The sequence below is a fragment of the Lithohypha guttulata genome (assembly GCF_036872675.1).
Source record: "Lithohypha guttulata strain CCFEE 5908 chromosome Unknown scaffold_4, whole genome shotgun sequence".
NCBI lineage: Eukaryota > Fungi > Ascomycota > Eurotiomycetes > Chaetothyriales > Trichomeriaceae > Lithohypha > Lithohypha guttulata.
In genome coordinates, this window is record NW_027042753.1 from 495,145 (window position 1) to 510,506 (window position 15,362).

General features: G+C 49.5%; 4 protein-coding genes across 4 annotated transcripts; 1 reads left to right on the forward strand and 3 right to left on the reverse strand.

The window, feature by feature from the left end:
- Positions 1–153: 153 nt before the first annotated feature.
- Positions 154–1,404, forward strand: LTR64_005336 (uncharacterized protein; the record flags this gene model as incomplete). Its single annotated transcript, XM_064899675.1, has 2 exons — positions 154–595; positions 647–1,404. The coding sequence occupies 2 exons, from the start codon at positions 154–156 to the stop codon at positions 1,402–1,404; spliced, it is 1,200 nt and encodes a 399-aa protein (XP_064752987.1).
- Positions 1,405–3,005: 1,601 nt separating this feature from the next.
- LTR64_005337 (uncharacterized protein) lies at positions 3,006–3,663 on the reverse strand (the record flags this gene model as incomplete). Its single annotated transcript, XM_064899676.1, has 2 exons — positions 3,006–3,579; positions 3,623–3,663. 2 exons carry the CDS (start codon positions 3,661–3,663, stop codon positions 3,006–3,008), a joined length of 615 nt encoding a protein of 204 aa, XP_064752988.1.
- An 851-nt stretch (positions 3,664–4,514) lies between these two features.
- LTR64_005338 (uncharacterized protein) lies at positions 4,515–5,162 on the reverse strand (the record flags this gene model as incomplete). Its single annotated transcript, XM_064899677.1, has 1 exon — positions 4,515–5,162. The coding sequence occupies one exon, from the start codon at positions 5,160–5,162 to the stop codon at positions 4,515–4,517; it is 648 nt and encodes a 215-aa protein (XP_064752989.1).
- Positions 5,163–7,530: 2,368 nt separating this feature from the next.
- LTR64_005339 (uncharacterized protein) lies at positions 7,531–9,928 on the reverse strand (the record flags this gene model as incomplete). Its single annotated transcript, XM_064899678.1, has 3 exons — positions 7,531–9,178; positions 9,230–9,662; positions 9,712–9,928. The coding sequence occupies 3 exons, from the start codon at positions 9,926–9,928 to the stop codon at positions 7,531–7,533; spliced, it is 2,298 nt and encodes a 765-aa protein (XP_064752990.1).
- Between the last annotated feature and the right edge of the window lie 5,434 nt (positions 9,929–15,362).

The window sequence follows — 15,362 nt, forward strand, 5'->3', positions numbered from 1 at the left end:
CAAAGTCAGAAGCTGTGCTTCATTCATTCTTTCATACAGACAAGGCAAATATTCTTTTGATTCGAGACTGGTTTTCGTATCCTCTCATTCGACAACCCCAGCATCGACTCATTCTGGCGCCTAAGCAGACAACAGTTGAAAACACTACCTAAAATGGTCGCGAAGTTCGTCTCGGCCATCCTCTCCATCAGCGCTCTCGCCACATCGGTTTCTGCACATGCCTTCTTTCACACTGGCTATGTCAATGGTGTATCGCAAGGCCACCTCTTCGCTGTCCGAGCACCATCTTCCAACAGTCCGATTCAAGATGTTAGCTCTTCAGCTCTTATCTGCAATGCTCCCTTGCATAGCCCCGTGAGCACCAATGTCATTGAAATTGCGCCAGGTGACAGGTTTGGCATGCAGTGGAACCACGCCATCTCGGGTCCAACGGCAGGCGACGCTGACGATCCGATCGCCGCCTCTCACAAAGGACCTGTTATTGCCTACATGGCCAAAGTCGACGATGCTGCGACTGACGATGGAAGTGGTTTGAAGTGGTTCAAGGTAGCAGAAGAGGGATTAGATACCTCCACAGGCAAATGGGGTGTTGATAGTACGTCTTGATTACCCTTCCACTTCGTTACTTGGCTAACGGTATCTACAGCCCTCATCTCCAACGGAGGTCTATGGTCCTTCTCCATGCCGAGCCTCGAGCCAGGTGATTATCTCCTCCGCGGTGAAATTATTGCTCTACACAGCGCATACGACGTAGGTGGTGCGCAATTCTACATGTCTTGTGTTGGTATCAGAGTCACTGGTTCCGGCATTTGTGTACCCACCAATACCGTCTCCTTCCCAGGTGCTTACGACGCGAATGACCCAAGCATCAAGATCAGCATCTATGGTAGCAGTGGTCAGCCAGACAACGGTGGCAAGGCTTACACCATCCCTGGCCCGGCAGTCCTGAAATGTGGTGGTGGCAACTCACCAGCTACCAGACCAGTTTCCTCCACCTCGGTCGCTGCTACATCGTCTAGATCAGTCAGCATCAGTGCGTCAGTCACCACGAAGAATATTGTCGTTTCAAGCACTACCACTACCCAAAGAATCTCATCCGCAAGCAGCGCAACTAGTACCACCTCAAGAACCTCACAGGCAGCCAGCAAAACGACCACTACAACTTCTCGTGCTGCACAGCCGACAACCTTTGCTACAGTGTCAACTAGCCGGTACACCTGGTCGCAATCAGAAACTACCGCTGCTCCATCATCTTTCTCCTTCTCGACTTCCGGCACTGCAACAACTAGCGGAGTGCCTGCGCCAACGAGTACATCTCCATCCACCTCTGCACCAACAAGCACTGGCTACACAATGATTGGTCCTGGTGGTAAGAAGTTCTTGTGCTACGAAGTTACTGACTAAGCACAAGCACCGATATGTCAACCAGAGGCGGTACAGTCACCCATGACGGTTGTCTTTCAGTGGTGGCACGAAGAATTTGCTGTTGATACTTTCATCAGGAGTCGGCAGGATAGATATACATGAGGTTTCATGGTGTAGATTTACGTTCTCGGTGCTTGTGACACCATAGAACGCAATTCGTAACTCTGCAATGGGATGTTTTGTCAGCTTCCACGTACCTCCCCAGGGACAAAAGATTAAACACACTTTGCACCTTGGGCCAAATGCAGGTGCTGCTTCAGCCAATCAGAGCACATCATCAGAACCTCCTCACAAGGCCGGCCGTTGGTCAAGTCGTAATTACGAAGAGACATTAATGCCTGTCCTAATCGACATACCCGGCTGGCCTACGAATGTGGTAGAGCCACATTTTGACTGGACGATTTTGCTGATCAGGATGTGGTTGTGTCGTGTAAGCTTAATTACTAGCTCTTCTTGCTAAGCCTTCAGGCGTATTTAAAGATCAAGCCTTCAGCTTACTGCTCTTGGTCTTTACTACTTCGAGTAACCTCGTCACTCTTGAGCATGGCATACGAGATGGTGTTCTTCTTCTCGTTGCAGACTACCAGCGGTTGTCCATCCGTCCTGACATATAGCTCCGCGATCGACCATGACCTCACGGGTCTCCAAGCTCGCAAATCTTCTTCCTCCTACAGAGCTGTGCATGGCTTGCACGGAAAATACTGTTCAGTGCCAGATACACTGGTCGCTTGTCAAGCTGATTTTTCGTATTCCGCTCTCCCGAGGTAGGGTGTGGATCGATTCTACCATGGACAGCGCGACTAGAGCTAGACACACACGCCAATTATGAAGTGTATCAGATGTGATATTCAGGGCGCTAGCCTAGGTAGAGCTATACACAAGCAACCTCAAAATTACCCTTCGACCTCTAATCGCCATCAGCCATCAAGCCTACAATTTAGAACGGGCAGCCAGTTCTTATTTCCCTTTCTTTCACGACATGGTCAGAAAAGAAGGGTTTAAAGCGGAAGAGAATTGGCGTAAAACTCCTTGGTAGATATCTGCACGTGTTCATGCAACGTGAGTAAGAGCAGGTAGCTTCCAGCATTCAGCAGCTCGAGTCTTGAGGACACCCTAGTGCATAGGTAATATCATGAGCTCGCAAGTACGCGCTATCGAGCTCGTGTACACGGAACTTGATTTTGACATTGGTAGTTTTCGAAAGCCTCTAGCCTTGTTGAACAACCTTAGTGATCTACATGGTCTTGATGCAATGCGGAGCTCAAACACCCCGTGGACATAGCCAGCTCCTGCCGTCCTTCTTTACTCAGCGATGCGTCTATAGCGGCCCACTTTCTCAACGTCATCTCGCAGTGTAAGGCTCCCTCACTTGTTGGAGCAAGTCATTGTAAGCGAACCATCAACAAACGCACAGCCATAGTAACAACGCCTTACCCCATCTCTTCGAAGCAGAGGGTTGTATGACTGGACTCTCGAATCCATGTGTACACATCAGGGGATGGAAACAGGCTTCCTGGATCAGAAATCGCTTCGATAGAAACAACATGATAAAATCAACCCTGCTCGAAGGGCGTTCAGGGTTATGGCCGGCTAATAGAAGGGTCTACTTCTGTGCTCCCACTTATCTGCATAGAAGCATATTCTTGCAGTATATCACCCATCTCCACATAATCTCGGCCTTTCTCGTGCACTTCAGCGTAGTTTGGATATGCACACTTCTTAAGTAACTGATGCTCTCGCGGGCCCCACTCTTCTAGGGCAGCAAGATGGAAGAGGCTTGAGGTGGCTGCATTGAGGTACCATTCCACTTTATGCCGTGTGAGTGTAGCCCAGATCATCCTTAGAATTCCACGCACAATTACCCAGCGCCGAGAGACACATACCAATACAACAGTCAGTATATGAAAGATGTCGGGGACACCCGGTTCAGTGAGGAATTGGACAAGAATGAGTGCGCTTATGGCGGATATGTGTGCGAAGTAGACTCCGAAATTGCCTTGGCTGGTGATGTGTTGGAGCATTTGGAACAAACTGGCAACATGATTAGAAGCGTTGATGATTTTATCCTTGGCACATGAGAATTCCGGATCTGCGGTGCTCGCCGAACCCAGTAAGATGCCTTGAGCCATAATGATAAAACCATAGTAAGCGAGACTGAGATCAATTAGCTTCAAATCTCGAAGACTCAAAAACTCACTGTAGGTCAACGAGCGGAACAGCAATGGGTGTTTTGCCCATGTTCCGGACTCTGCATTCGGGATGGAGATCTTGGTATCACTTCGACAATCGCTGCTCGATGTCGTGGAGTCCGTCATGCTTTGCGCTCGCTTCTATGATGGTGTAGCCAGGCAATGGACTATCATCAGGATTGCCGCTCAGGACAAACGGCAATAGTTCCGCTGCGATGGTATATAGATGATGTTTTTCATCAGCAATCAATTTGGTGGAAGGCATTCTAATTAGGCCATTCTGGGGGTATGATTGCCAATTAACCTCTTCCAGCGATTCTTCATATAGGGCTTCTATTTTTGGTGGTGTCAGATCGTGTGGTTTCATCCACGCCAGATATATGTCGCTATATGATATTAGCAGTTGCCTTCTTCAGACAGACAATGCCTCACGTTTGCAGTATGAAAGCACTTCGGAGTGCCGCACAGCACGACTGGTGGAAAGTTTTACTTTCATCAGTTTGGCCTTGCCTCAAGATCCGCTTAACACGTTTGGTCATATCTTTAGCAAGAGATGCGCACTGATCTGCATAGAGCGAACCGAGATGGTCTTTTCCAAGTGTGTTCGCGCTTGAGCATGTCAAAAAGGACCTTGGCAACTTCGTAAGAGCATGACTTACCTTATAACCAACGAGGGAAAGGCTTGTAAATTTGTCAACGACGCTCTACCTTCTTCGAGTCCCCATAGTCTTGTAGCCTCTTCTACAAAATGGATTGCCCTGGTGGTAGAGTCTTTCGGATCTGCGAAAGCAATTCGGTGGTCCGTATACATCTGGCTAGGGTCAGAAAGGTTTGCAAGTAGTAGTGGTTACGCACGCATGCCACCGTCAGGATGCAGTTCACCAGGAAAGGCGAGCAGAACTAGCTGGCCAAATCCCTGGAAATCATATGTTCCACAAAAACGTCCTTATTCAAGGAAGGATAAGCATGATGTTGCCAGGTAAAATAGACGGACACCGAATGTGAGACAGCGTCGTCATCATCTGTAACCTGAGTCCATGGAGAAGCTGGAATGCGGATAGGTGGAATGTCAATGAGGGTCCCGATACTCATAACTGCTTGTCTCAATCGAATTTGATTCTTGGTGCGAAGCTCGTTGCTTCTCAGGATGTCTCGCGCAACTCGAATGAGCTCTTCGATGGCTCGATCATCGCGAGCAAGATCGCGCAGTTGCAGCAACGAGGACTCATCTGCAGATCTAATCGAGCTGAGTAGTGTTCCAAAAGCCTCGGCTTGGATGCCAATGTCTTCTGCACGGCGTTTCAGCCCGCGTCGTCCATCACTAGTATCGCCGCTGCGGTCGATTGGGGGTTGCAGTACGTGATCGTATGTATATGGCTCATGACTGCTTTCGTTCTCAAGAACCAGACCCGGAGTTTCCACAGCTAAGGTAGGAGTGAAATGAGAATTTGCAACTATTTGTAATGTTCCATCTAGCACAGCAGCGCTAGTAGATGTTAACGGACGGCTGATGTATTGCTGAATCTTAGGGATAAGGGTTTGAACCATAGCCTTGTCTTCGTCCTGACAAAAGTCTTTGACTCTGTCTAAGAGCGTAATAGCGTCATCAGCGGTAACGATATCTAGATTTCGTGCTCGACCAGCTAGAGTTCTAGCGTCTTCCCTCGGATTGATTCTGCAAAGAATACTACGGTCGTGCTCGCCAGTGCCCCTATCAGCACAACTTCGGCCACTCTGGCATTGAAGTCCTGCCGTCAAGAAACCACTACACTACACAAGGTGTGGCGCCAAAGTATAGATTGTGGACAGCAAGATTACCCCTAGACTGTGGCAGCTTCCCGAATTGATGAGTTTTCAGATGCTCGAGTCTGCTTTTGTGGGTCGAGGATTTGGTTCTGCTGATTGAGGCTTCTACCAGATTAAGCCTACGAGGAGTCAAAGAGCTAGGAAGACATGGATGACAAAGCTTTTGGCAGGCTTTCCCCGAGCAGTTGTCAGAGCTTCAAAAGCAGGCGTCGACCATTGATAGGTCGTTCGAGATCAGGGATGTTGCTCAAGACCTCAGCAACAGGTCACAATGTACATTGTTGATTCAATAGCTCATCAGCTTCGAAATTGAAAGTTTGAGCTTTGTGCTTCTCTATACGCAGGAGAGACCTGAGCCTTGTTCAACGAATAACCTGGATATGTCCCAGGGCCTTGTCCTTTGTCTTCGAGGGAGCATACAAGTGCTCATCATTCGTGGTCAGTGTCCTATCCAGTAGGAAACACTAGGTCTACAGGCTTGAGAATCGCGCTTGGTATATTAGCATATGTGTTGCGTGATCTACGCCATATCATGCCATGTCCTCTTTGACTGCCTTGGAGGCAGGGCAGCTTGGAGCTCTGTTGATTGTCCTGGCTGCAATGCTACGGCGATTGAATCGTGCTGCATTGACGTTATACGGTCATCTCAGACTTTCCTCTCCTCTCGACCCTTCACACTCTCTTCACCGAGCACTCTACCAGCTCCCATGAACAAAGCACCCACATACCCGCCAAGGAACCTCATATCCTGAGCCTGCATACTAGTCATGCGAAGCAAGTTCTCAGTATCTGCAAGGCGGGCATTTAGCTGTGCGAGCTGTGCATGAAGATGTGTATATTGTCTTTGCTTGTTAAGGCTCGTCGACAAAGAAGAGTTGGGATCCTGACTCGAAGCTGTGCCTGTTATCGCATTTATCGTGGAGGCTCGAGTCTGCTGCGTGCTGGGAATGCGGGATGCCATTCCGGACATCGATCAGGATCGAACACAGGAAGTGGAGCGTTGCTTTGAGCTGATAGAGGAAGGACAATTGACAACGGCTGTCGCTCGATTGAAGGAAAAACGATCTCGCACCGGGAATGATTGTCCTTCGGGAAAGACCTGTTGTACTAGCAGGATTGTTCTCTGTCAGATCTGCACGGGGGCTGCGACTTGAAGGACGCTCAGAGTCTTATTGCAGGAGTCTAAAGGCTACTTAAGTCCCTGTCCAGACGGCTGATCATCGTTTATTAAAGGGAAGAGTGCTGGCCGTAGACTGATGTGTCTCATACTACTGTACAAGAGGGTTTCAAACGAGAGCATGGCGCGTCACCTTCAGGCAGGCACGCTAATGTTACTGCCTTAAGGCAACTACTACTGTCCAAACCACGGGCAGGCGCGACATGGAGCCAGAGCTGAACTTGCTGACGAAAGTCAAAATACGGGCAGGAAGGAGAGACCATCGATAAAGCGAAGAAGGACCTTGCCTCTCACAGTGTTGTTTGTTCTTGCTATTCAATGACTGGCTGTCGTGTACGTCCAAATTATTATGCTACCTAATCTCATGACCATGACATTATCTGTAGTCCCAATGCCCATACAGTCTTATATCTGTTAACAAGGGGTATTTCGCCGTACAAAATGCAATACAAACAAGCCTCCAATGTTCACAGAGGAGGTCTTGTGGATATCCCTCATGCATAACCACTGTCTCACTCGCAGGCTGCGAAGCATTTCCATCTACCACAGCATCTCCCTCTTGCCTGCCAGTCTCAAGATTGTCTTCAAAGGTCTATGTACTCAAGAAAAAGAAAGGCCAATTCGTGTTTCTTGTCCTTAAGCGACAATTCCGGCAGAAAAATGCTTGCTTTTTGTTGCTTCGCTGTAACCTGTCCCACCAAGGCTGTATTCGTAAGGTCGTGAAGTTTGCTCTGTTTTTCCATTACACTATTTGCTGATCCAGATAGAAGATCCTTCCATGTATACACAAGCGTCAAGGCCGATCGTGTCGCCCGACAATGCCAGCTTCTGACACCAGTCGCTGGTAGATGAGATAAAAACGTGTAAGGGAGGGGTCGGACACACAGAGACCGTTGCATGATCTGCCGATTCGTGGGGCTAGGAGAGTCTCATTCAATGGACTCCCATCATCGCTCGTGGTGCAAAACTGCTGGTGCTGCTGTGTGCAGACGGGTCGCTTTCGATGTTGGCACTGCCACTATCACCACTGTTGGCGCTAGCACTGGCGCTACCTGTCAGACTTTTGGTGGGTTTAGGTGGGTATGGCTTGCTCACCCCAGCTTGTTGCTCATGCATCAAATTCCCCGGCCCTACCGGATACCTAGGCACCGGTGCCTGCATCCCACCTGGTGGTGAGGGACGACCATTCCGAGGTGGACCTTGCATGTAAGTATCGTTTGGTGGTGATGGTCGCCCATGAGGTCGACCCATTGGGGCCATAGGGCCTGGTCCCATCGGGCTAAGAGGGTTGCCAGGCGAGCGGCTCGTTCGGCGACTTGACTGAGGATAGGGGCCACCAGCTCCTCCCATCTCATGGAGTCTGCTTGCTGTTAACGAATTGGCACGCGATTCATCAGCCATCTCTTTACGATCGACAGCACCATATCTGTTTGACGAAAATCCCGTCATGGGGTTATCAAGTATATTCCCTCCAAGAACTGGCATGTCGGACATCAGTTGAGCGCTGGTTCTGTGACGACCATTGTGTGGCCGTTGAGAGCCTCCTCTCATTGGAGCACCACCTTCGAACATGCCCCGTCGAAGTTGACTCTGGCTAGGTGCACGTTTCGTGCGGCGAGACGTAACGCTCATCATATCAATGTTGTCCGCATCGAGCACTGGTGCGTGTGCCATTCTGTTGTCCATTGGGTCGAACGCGTCGTCGTCATCATCATCGTCATCCATATAGGCTTGGTGTTTGCTCTGATGAGGTTTCCTGCTACCGTTCCTGCTTCTCATGGATATTTCGTGCTCTCGCATTCGTAATTCCTTCTCACGAAGCATGAGTTCGCGCTCGCGCATAGCCATAGCGTTTCCAGGCTCTCCATATGCTGCTGCTACATCACCATCGGGGACGTCATCGTACAGAACGACATGTTGAAACTCGTCCATATTATTCTCGTCAAAAGATGGTCTTCGGCCGAGCTGACTCGGCCCTCGAGGAGGATAGCCATTGGGAGGTATGCCTCGGTATCCATTGACAGGAGGCGGACCTCGTCGGGCAGGTGGAGGGCCCATACGCATGCCATTCGGGCGCATGTGAGGACCTGAATTCATGGGACCTGGGTTTCCGTTCATGGGGCGTGGAGGTGGAGGGTTATGTGCCATACGAGCAGGCTGAGGTACTGGCGTTTGATTTTCGCTGGCTGGTGGAGGATGCACTTGCTGTGTCGCTTGGGCTGGTCTATCCTTGTTTGTAGCGTTGATGTGTCGGAGAATAGTATACAATGTCTCTATGCGCGGCACAGCTATGCCAGCCTCTTTTGCCAACTCAGTAGGAGCACCTAAGTATGTCTCAACCTCCATCGGCCGTCTCGCAGTAAAATCCTGGTACATTGTGCTCTGCTCCTGAGATGACTGGCTCATCGATTCGATCGTCCTTTGCTTGAAGTTAGCAGGAAGCATACACTTGTTGGAGCTTGCTAAGTGGATGAGCTCTTCAATGACGTCCGATACCAGATCGCGGACTCCAGGCTTGTTGATTAGCTCCGACAAGTTCGAGGTCTCGAATATTACGCTTATCGGGTGAAATGCGATAGGCCTGCGCTAATAATCAGTATCTAGCCATGAAAGAAAGGTTTCTTGCACATACCCAATCATTCTTTCATACTGTTGTTGACGGATATTGTCAGAAACCTTGCAGTCGACTTGGCCAGTCGTGAGAGTCATGGCTAAGGCTTCAGACATATCCCTTTGAATAGAGTGTGGAATTTTGGCGTCCAAGTTTGCTGGACCAACCCAGACTTCTCGCGAACCAGTGTGTTCAAACTCGCTGGCGCCGATCTGTGTAATAGCTGCTCCTGATACCAGAGAAAGCACGACGTTTGTAGGGAATCTGCTCTCTAACTGCTTCTCGACGCCCAAGGTGTTGGTGGTGTTGACTATGATACAAGTGTGCTGAGGCGTAACGACCGACTGTATTATATCTGCCAGGTTGTAGACATCAGGGAGTGCTTTGACACAGAGAATGACATAGTCAAATGCTGGTCCACGGTCCGAAGCGGCTTCTTCAGGACTCGAGACGACTAGGGAAAGGTTAGTACCTCCCTCAACGGTGCTGCAATAGGTACATACCATATCTGGGCTTGAAACGTTCGTTCCCAAATGCTGCAGACCTGATTGTGTTAATTCTCATAACCTCGTATGTGCTGTTGCGGCTTACTTGAAAGAAATCCCGTATTGCGCTACTTGCTGGAAGTTGGATTTCCACACTAAAGTAACGTCGCAAGCGTTCGTCGCGGAGAGTCGCCAGGAGAGAAATGCCGATACAGCATTGCCGCCGACTGTACATATTCGTCTTAGCTCTTTATGCATTTCGAGTCGTGAAGGAGAGGAAGAAAGTGACAGCAAATAGCAACGAAAGACGGGACATAGGAATACGATGCTGCAGGAGAGGAAGATGGCGCTGGGTTACGTACCTGAAAGCACTCTCAATCGAGGTTGGGCAGGTGCCATGGCGACAGAGAGGCCTATCGCTGCACGAAATCTTCAGCGGGCCAGTCAAGGCAAGATCGATGAATTAAGTATTAAGAGTTTTCTTTTTGTCCAAAATCCAGTACTCGTGTTTCTCGTTGCTTATCGCCTGTATTGCTTGAGGGCCGTACACAAGCCAGCAAGGATCCGAAATAGGTGCAAAAATGGCGATGAGCAAAGGAGGGATTTTGTCTCAAAGTCGTAGCAGGGACATCTGGCTTTCGAAAGAGTGTCGTTGGGTCGGAGTGGGAGAGGTCCAACAAAGAAGAAGGATGAATCGTTGAGTTATTCGGGTCTGGTATGCACGGAATTTTTCTAAGCAGTAGTATACGCCGATGGAGACGAGCCCAAGCACAAGCAGACTGTGTGTGTCTGCGTGAACAAGGTCGATAGAAGGTGAAAGGACTTCAGGGAAAACGAACGTCGATGATGCAGAGGTGGTGACATACAATGGGAATAAAGAGCGCGAGAATCAGTAAAAGCGCAACTGGAAAATGAAGACGCACTAGCTAACTTCGCAGGCTGGCGGACGAGATAATCAACCTGAAAATGATCGTGCCTTGTACAACCCGCAGGCTTGCAAATGCCTGCAATCCTGCCAGAACGGAGCTTTGGGCTTTGCTAGGCGTGCCCTGCGAATCAAAGCGTAGGCCACTACTGCCGACAGGCTTGACGAGTGCGACTGCGCATTGCTCCCTCCCAGCACGGAGGTCGGCCTCTGTTTTCTGGATCTTCGTCCAGATTAAGCACCCGTTGCTGGCTCGGCAGCCACACCAGTCCACAATCAGCCAAGCGCCTCTCAAGCGTGTGCACTGAGCTCATGGTGTAGCCTTCATCTACGGATAAGCTTCGAGCTTGTCGTGCCCGGAGGACCTCATTCTCTACGTATCCGCTACTGTAGGTCTCTTCTCGCCATTCAGTTGTTCACACCTGCTTATCTTATGCTCAACAACACAGCTGCTGTGCAATTTCGGGTTCTGCAGAGACACGCGACTATCTCCTGCTCAGGCCACTTACTCACCGACTCGGAACCGATGCTGTACTTCGTGAAGTGCACTGTACTTTAACGTACTACTGACAAAGAGATAGAAAATGATTCAATGTAGAGACGTATACAATACATGACCACCGTGGAAACAAGTATTGCGGACCATCGGGAATACCCATTCCCTGACGGTGGTGGTAAACCTGAAACGACTATATGCGCACTTTGTACTGTACAATCTGGCCAGTTGCACTGCTTGGCCACGAGTCTCGCGTACCTCGAGCGCCAATTCCACAGCAACGCGACATTGAACACACCGAGACCTGTCGTGCGCTTGTTTCAGACAAGAGCCTTGTGCAACACGTTTGGATCACTTGTTGCCGTTGAATTACCTTGCTTTCAAGGGATCTCTCAGGCACATTTGTGACCTTTATCACAAGTGCCACGTTTTACGGTACTGTAGCATGCACAACGATAGGATAGTTCACGTTTAATGTATGAATCCGCACTTGCACGCCATCAAGTGGATCGACATGGGTCCACACGATATCCGAAGCGTGCTGCACTCGAATCTTGAGGTCATGATGAAGCTACGTCGTCGCTTGGCACCACAATCCGTTATGCTGCTCGCTGGGAAGGTCTCACGATCTGCGAGCACCACGATCGACAATGTCTTTGAGCTTTGAGACCATGAGGCAAAACACTTCTACCATACAAGCCTTCTTGCTGACACAGCAGCCCTTGACAATCTAAGACTCCAAGACCTCAACGAAATCGCAGCTTGAGGCCAGCGTCTGATAGGCAAGCAGGCGTGCTCCTGGTCTGTGAACTTGGATCAGGGTGAGACCTGCAGAACCTTATGTTGACACTACAACACCGCGTCCGTGGCGCACCACTACACAGAAGGCTTGAGCTCTGAATTAAACGCACGCCAGGAGCAGTTTGCGGGATTCAACTTCAAGTTCCCTGCAAACAACGATAATTGTGCCGATTCGTCATTGTTCGACTAGCTGAAGTTATCCTCCGTCCAGTATCCGGCGATCCATCGGGTATCAACTTTGCAGGCAGGTCTGAAACCAAACCATTTTATCTCCACGTGGTTGTTGCTGTCGATAATGATTACCTCGATGTAGCTCGACTCTTCTCCGAACGACGACTGCGACGATGTCTTGCCACGAGCTAATAGCCGCTCCGTCGGCCGCAGGAAATTGCTGATCTTTGAAGTAGCAGGGATTATGAATGCGGTCTGCAACCACTAGAATTCTAAGCGAAACAACTCTTCCATAATTGGAGTCTGCGCTAACTCTTTCGAAGGTTCGCCGAGAGTGCTTTTGCTGAGCTCAGCACACGCTTGTCCTACTTGTCTCTCGATAGATAGGCTGGCTGCAAGTATTTTCGTGCACTACCATTTGGACAACTTCGCTTCAATGAGCCTAATTTGCACGCAACCCACAACGTTGATGGTGATATTCCCCATACCAATACCTAGCAGGCTCCAATACTGACCCTCTTCACCATCAGACGTGATATCTTTGAGGACGTTGTGAACTTGGACATGCCGAGCGGTAAATCCACGAACCCAGCTTCCGCCTCAGTCCAAGAGAGATAGCCTCACTACAACAGACACTCCAGAACAAGAGCGTTAGCTCTCTTACGACCCCTTTCTCTTGGATCCTTTTCTCTTGTCGTTGTTGCCACGTGCTAGTGATGGAGATGAGCGCAGCAAGAACCACGTACAGCCTTTCCAATTGGTCAGACATCTCGACGCAGAACGTTTCTGGGACAAGCTGCACTTCGTATTCAGGTAGCCACACTCCAATGGCTCGTGTCGCCTCATACTCCGCTCGTCTGCCCCCATGTGGCTCAAGCGAGTTCTGATATGTCAAAGTGCACGCTCATGGCTTCGAAATACGGTAGGCGGTACTAATAATGACTGAAGTCTTTCAATAGGTCAGCCCTTATTCCTTTTTCCAAATTTCGTACGCTTTTTGCGAGACCGCAGATGTGGTCATGTGTGAGGCAATCTCGGGGAAGAACAAGCCATTGGTAAACGCCATTCAGTCGCGAAAAAACTTGCATGCAGTTCGACCGGAGTCATAGAATGTGATATTGAGCATTCTCCGACGGTCCCGATTGTTCCATCGAATATCGTGCTGAATCAGGGGAATTGAGTAAGTGTCTTTCCAACTATCGACGATCTGGATCAGTCGCAACGCACGTTGTTTGGTCAATGACAGGACGAAGACGCCGGCATGGGACGCTTCCAAATCGTCACAGAACGATCTTCCTAGTGGTCCTAACACTTCAGTGTTGCTCAATGCAACGGTGCGTGCAACTCCATCAGACATGACCTGAGTCGTTTTCAATTGTTCTTGCGAGGTAACACGTACAAACCATTGATCTACATTGCTTCTAGCTGATTGTTGAGGAGTCAAGACACGCATCAACTGCAGCGGATATGGCGAGTGGCTGTTTCTGACATTGTCAGCCCAGGCACGGCCTGGATAGTGTCTCGGTGGATGATATTGACTTTTACGGTCCGCAACGGGCTCGAGATCCGTTATTCGTATTGTACTGAAGAAAACGCGGTTCAGATATTTGACTTGTGTTGATTGCGTCGCGATACAGGCCTTATGGATCAGCATAGAACTGGGAGGCGCGCTGCTATGGTGATGCAAATGCGACATACGTATCCGAGGTCCTTGCTCCTGGTCGTGTCTGGTTCTCGAGTGACAGTAGTACCCACGAAGTTCAAAGTAGTCGGGAGCACAGTCTTTTGCTTGACACAGTCGCACTTGTGGGAATACCATACGTCGCGACTGTCTTAATCCGCCGATCTTGGATTAGTCAGCTTCAGCTTAGAGCTTCAGTGAATGCAGCTCTTCTTCTAGTTTCCACGTGCATGATTTCGTATGTGATGTGTTTACGAGAGCTCACACGAAGAGTTGCATCTAAGACAGTGTTATCAAACGCTTACAAGCGGCAATTACGTGCTGAATGAATAACCATCCTGCATAAGTTCCGCCCCCCAGCCAACGTGAAGCATTTTTATTCGAGCCTTGATTTTCATTTTCAAATACCTGAGTTTCATGGTTGTCATGTTGGCCTCGGATCGTCTCCTTTGTGTGAATCAATATCTCACGGGTTCTCAGGCGTCCAGTCCTGGTCATACAACACCAACATAGATATACGCTGCGCCTTGCGACCAGCGACCAGCGACCAGCAATTTGTATTCGTGGGGTTGGTCGTGAGAACGGCATCTTGGACTGAATATGTATTGTGCATCATCGGATGCCGGATATCCGTAGTCCGGGACGTATTGAGGCCACCACACTTGGTTGACGGACGACTTCTCGACCTTTGTTTGAACGAATCACCGAACAGGTCAAGTCCATCGGATTTAATGTCTGCACAGCACACGAGGGGCGGCCTGAAAAAGCAATTCAAGAAGGATGCCAGACTACAAGCACACACATGATTGGATAAGGTAAATCTGACAAGCGGCGATTATTTGTGCTGAACACGAACTTTATATGCCCAGCTCTGAGCTTTATAGACGTGCAAACTTAGGAGTAATCACAACTTCTCGAGTTTTAATACCGCCTGACCTATGTTCACTACTCCGCGTTTCTCTGCGCAACTCTGTCATGACTTGCATAGACAAGAACCATGAAAGATGCGGTGTCTGACTGTGCTATTCGAAAAAAAGGAAGGTGAACCATGGCAACCAGTAGGTCTAGCCATAGGTAGACTAGATGATTATTCCTCCAGCCTATCGTTGACTCGTTGGAAGAGAGCTGAACTCGGCCGAATAGTTACCAAGCCTGTAGCATATCCCATCGTGCATCTTTGCGGCAGGCGCTAGTGACGTTTTGGGGTTAGCAAGTACGTGCTCCTGCGCCTTAGGAGCCATCGCTGACATGAGAAAATGCCCCGTAAACCCCTTCACTCACCAACCAAAAGTCCGATTGATCATCGACTACCAGCGCATCCGACACGTTCACTTTGCCTCTGTCTTCGCTATTGTCGCCATTGCGTTACTCGTTGCCTACACCATCGCTGGCGAGCTGTGTATCTTTTTCTCGAATCTTTCCAGTCAATCATCTAGTTCCGGTTCATCCGCGCTTGGTCGTCTTTCGTTCCACAACTAAAGCCGATTTACCCTGCACGTATTGAAGAGGAGGGTTGTTTGCAACTGCCTTCACGTCAAAACAAAAACTGTCTCACTGCGGCATTGTCTTAGCCGGGCGTTTCAACAATGCACCAC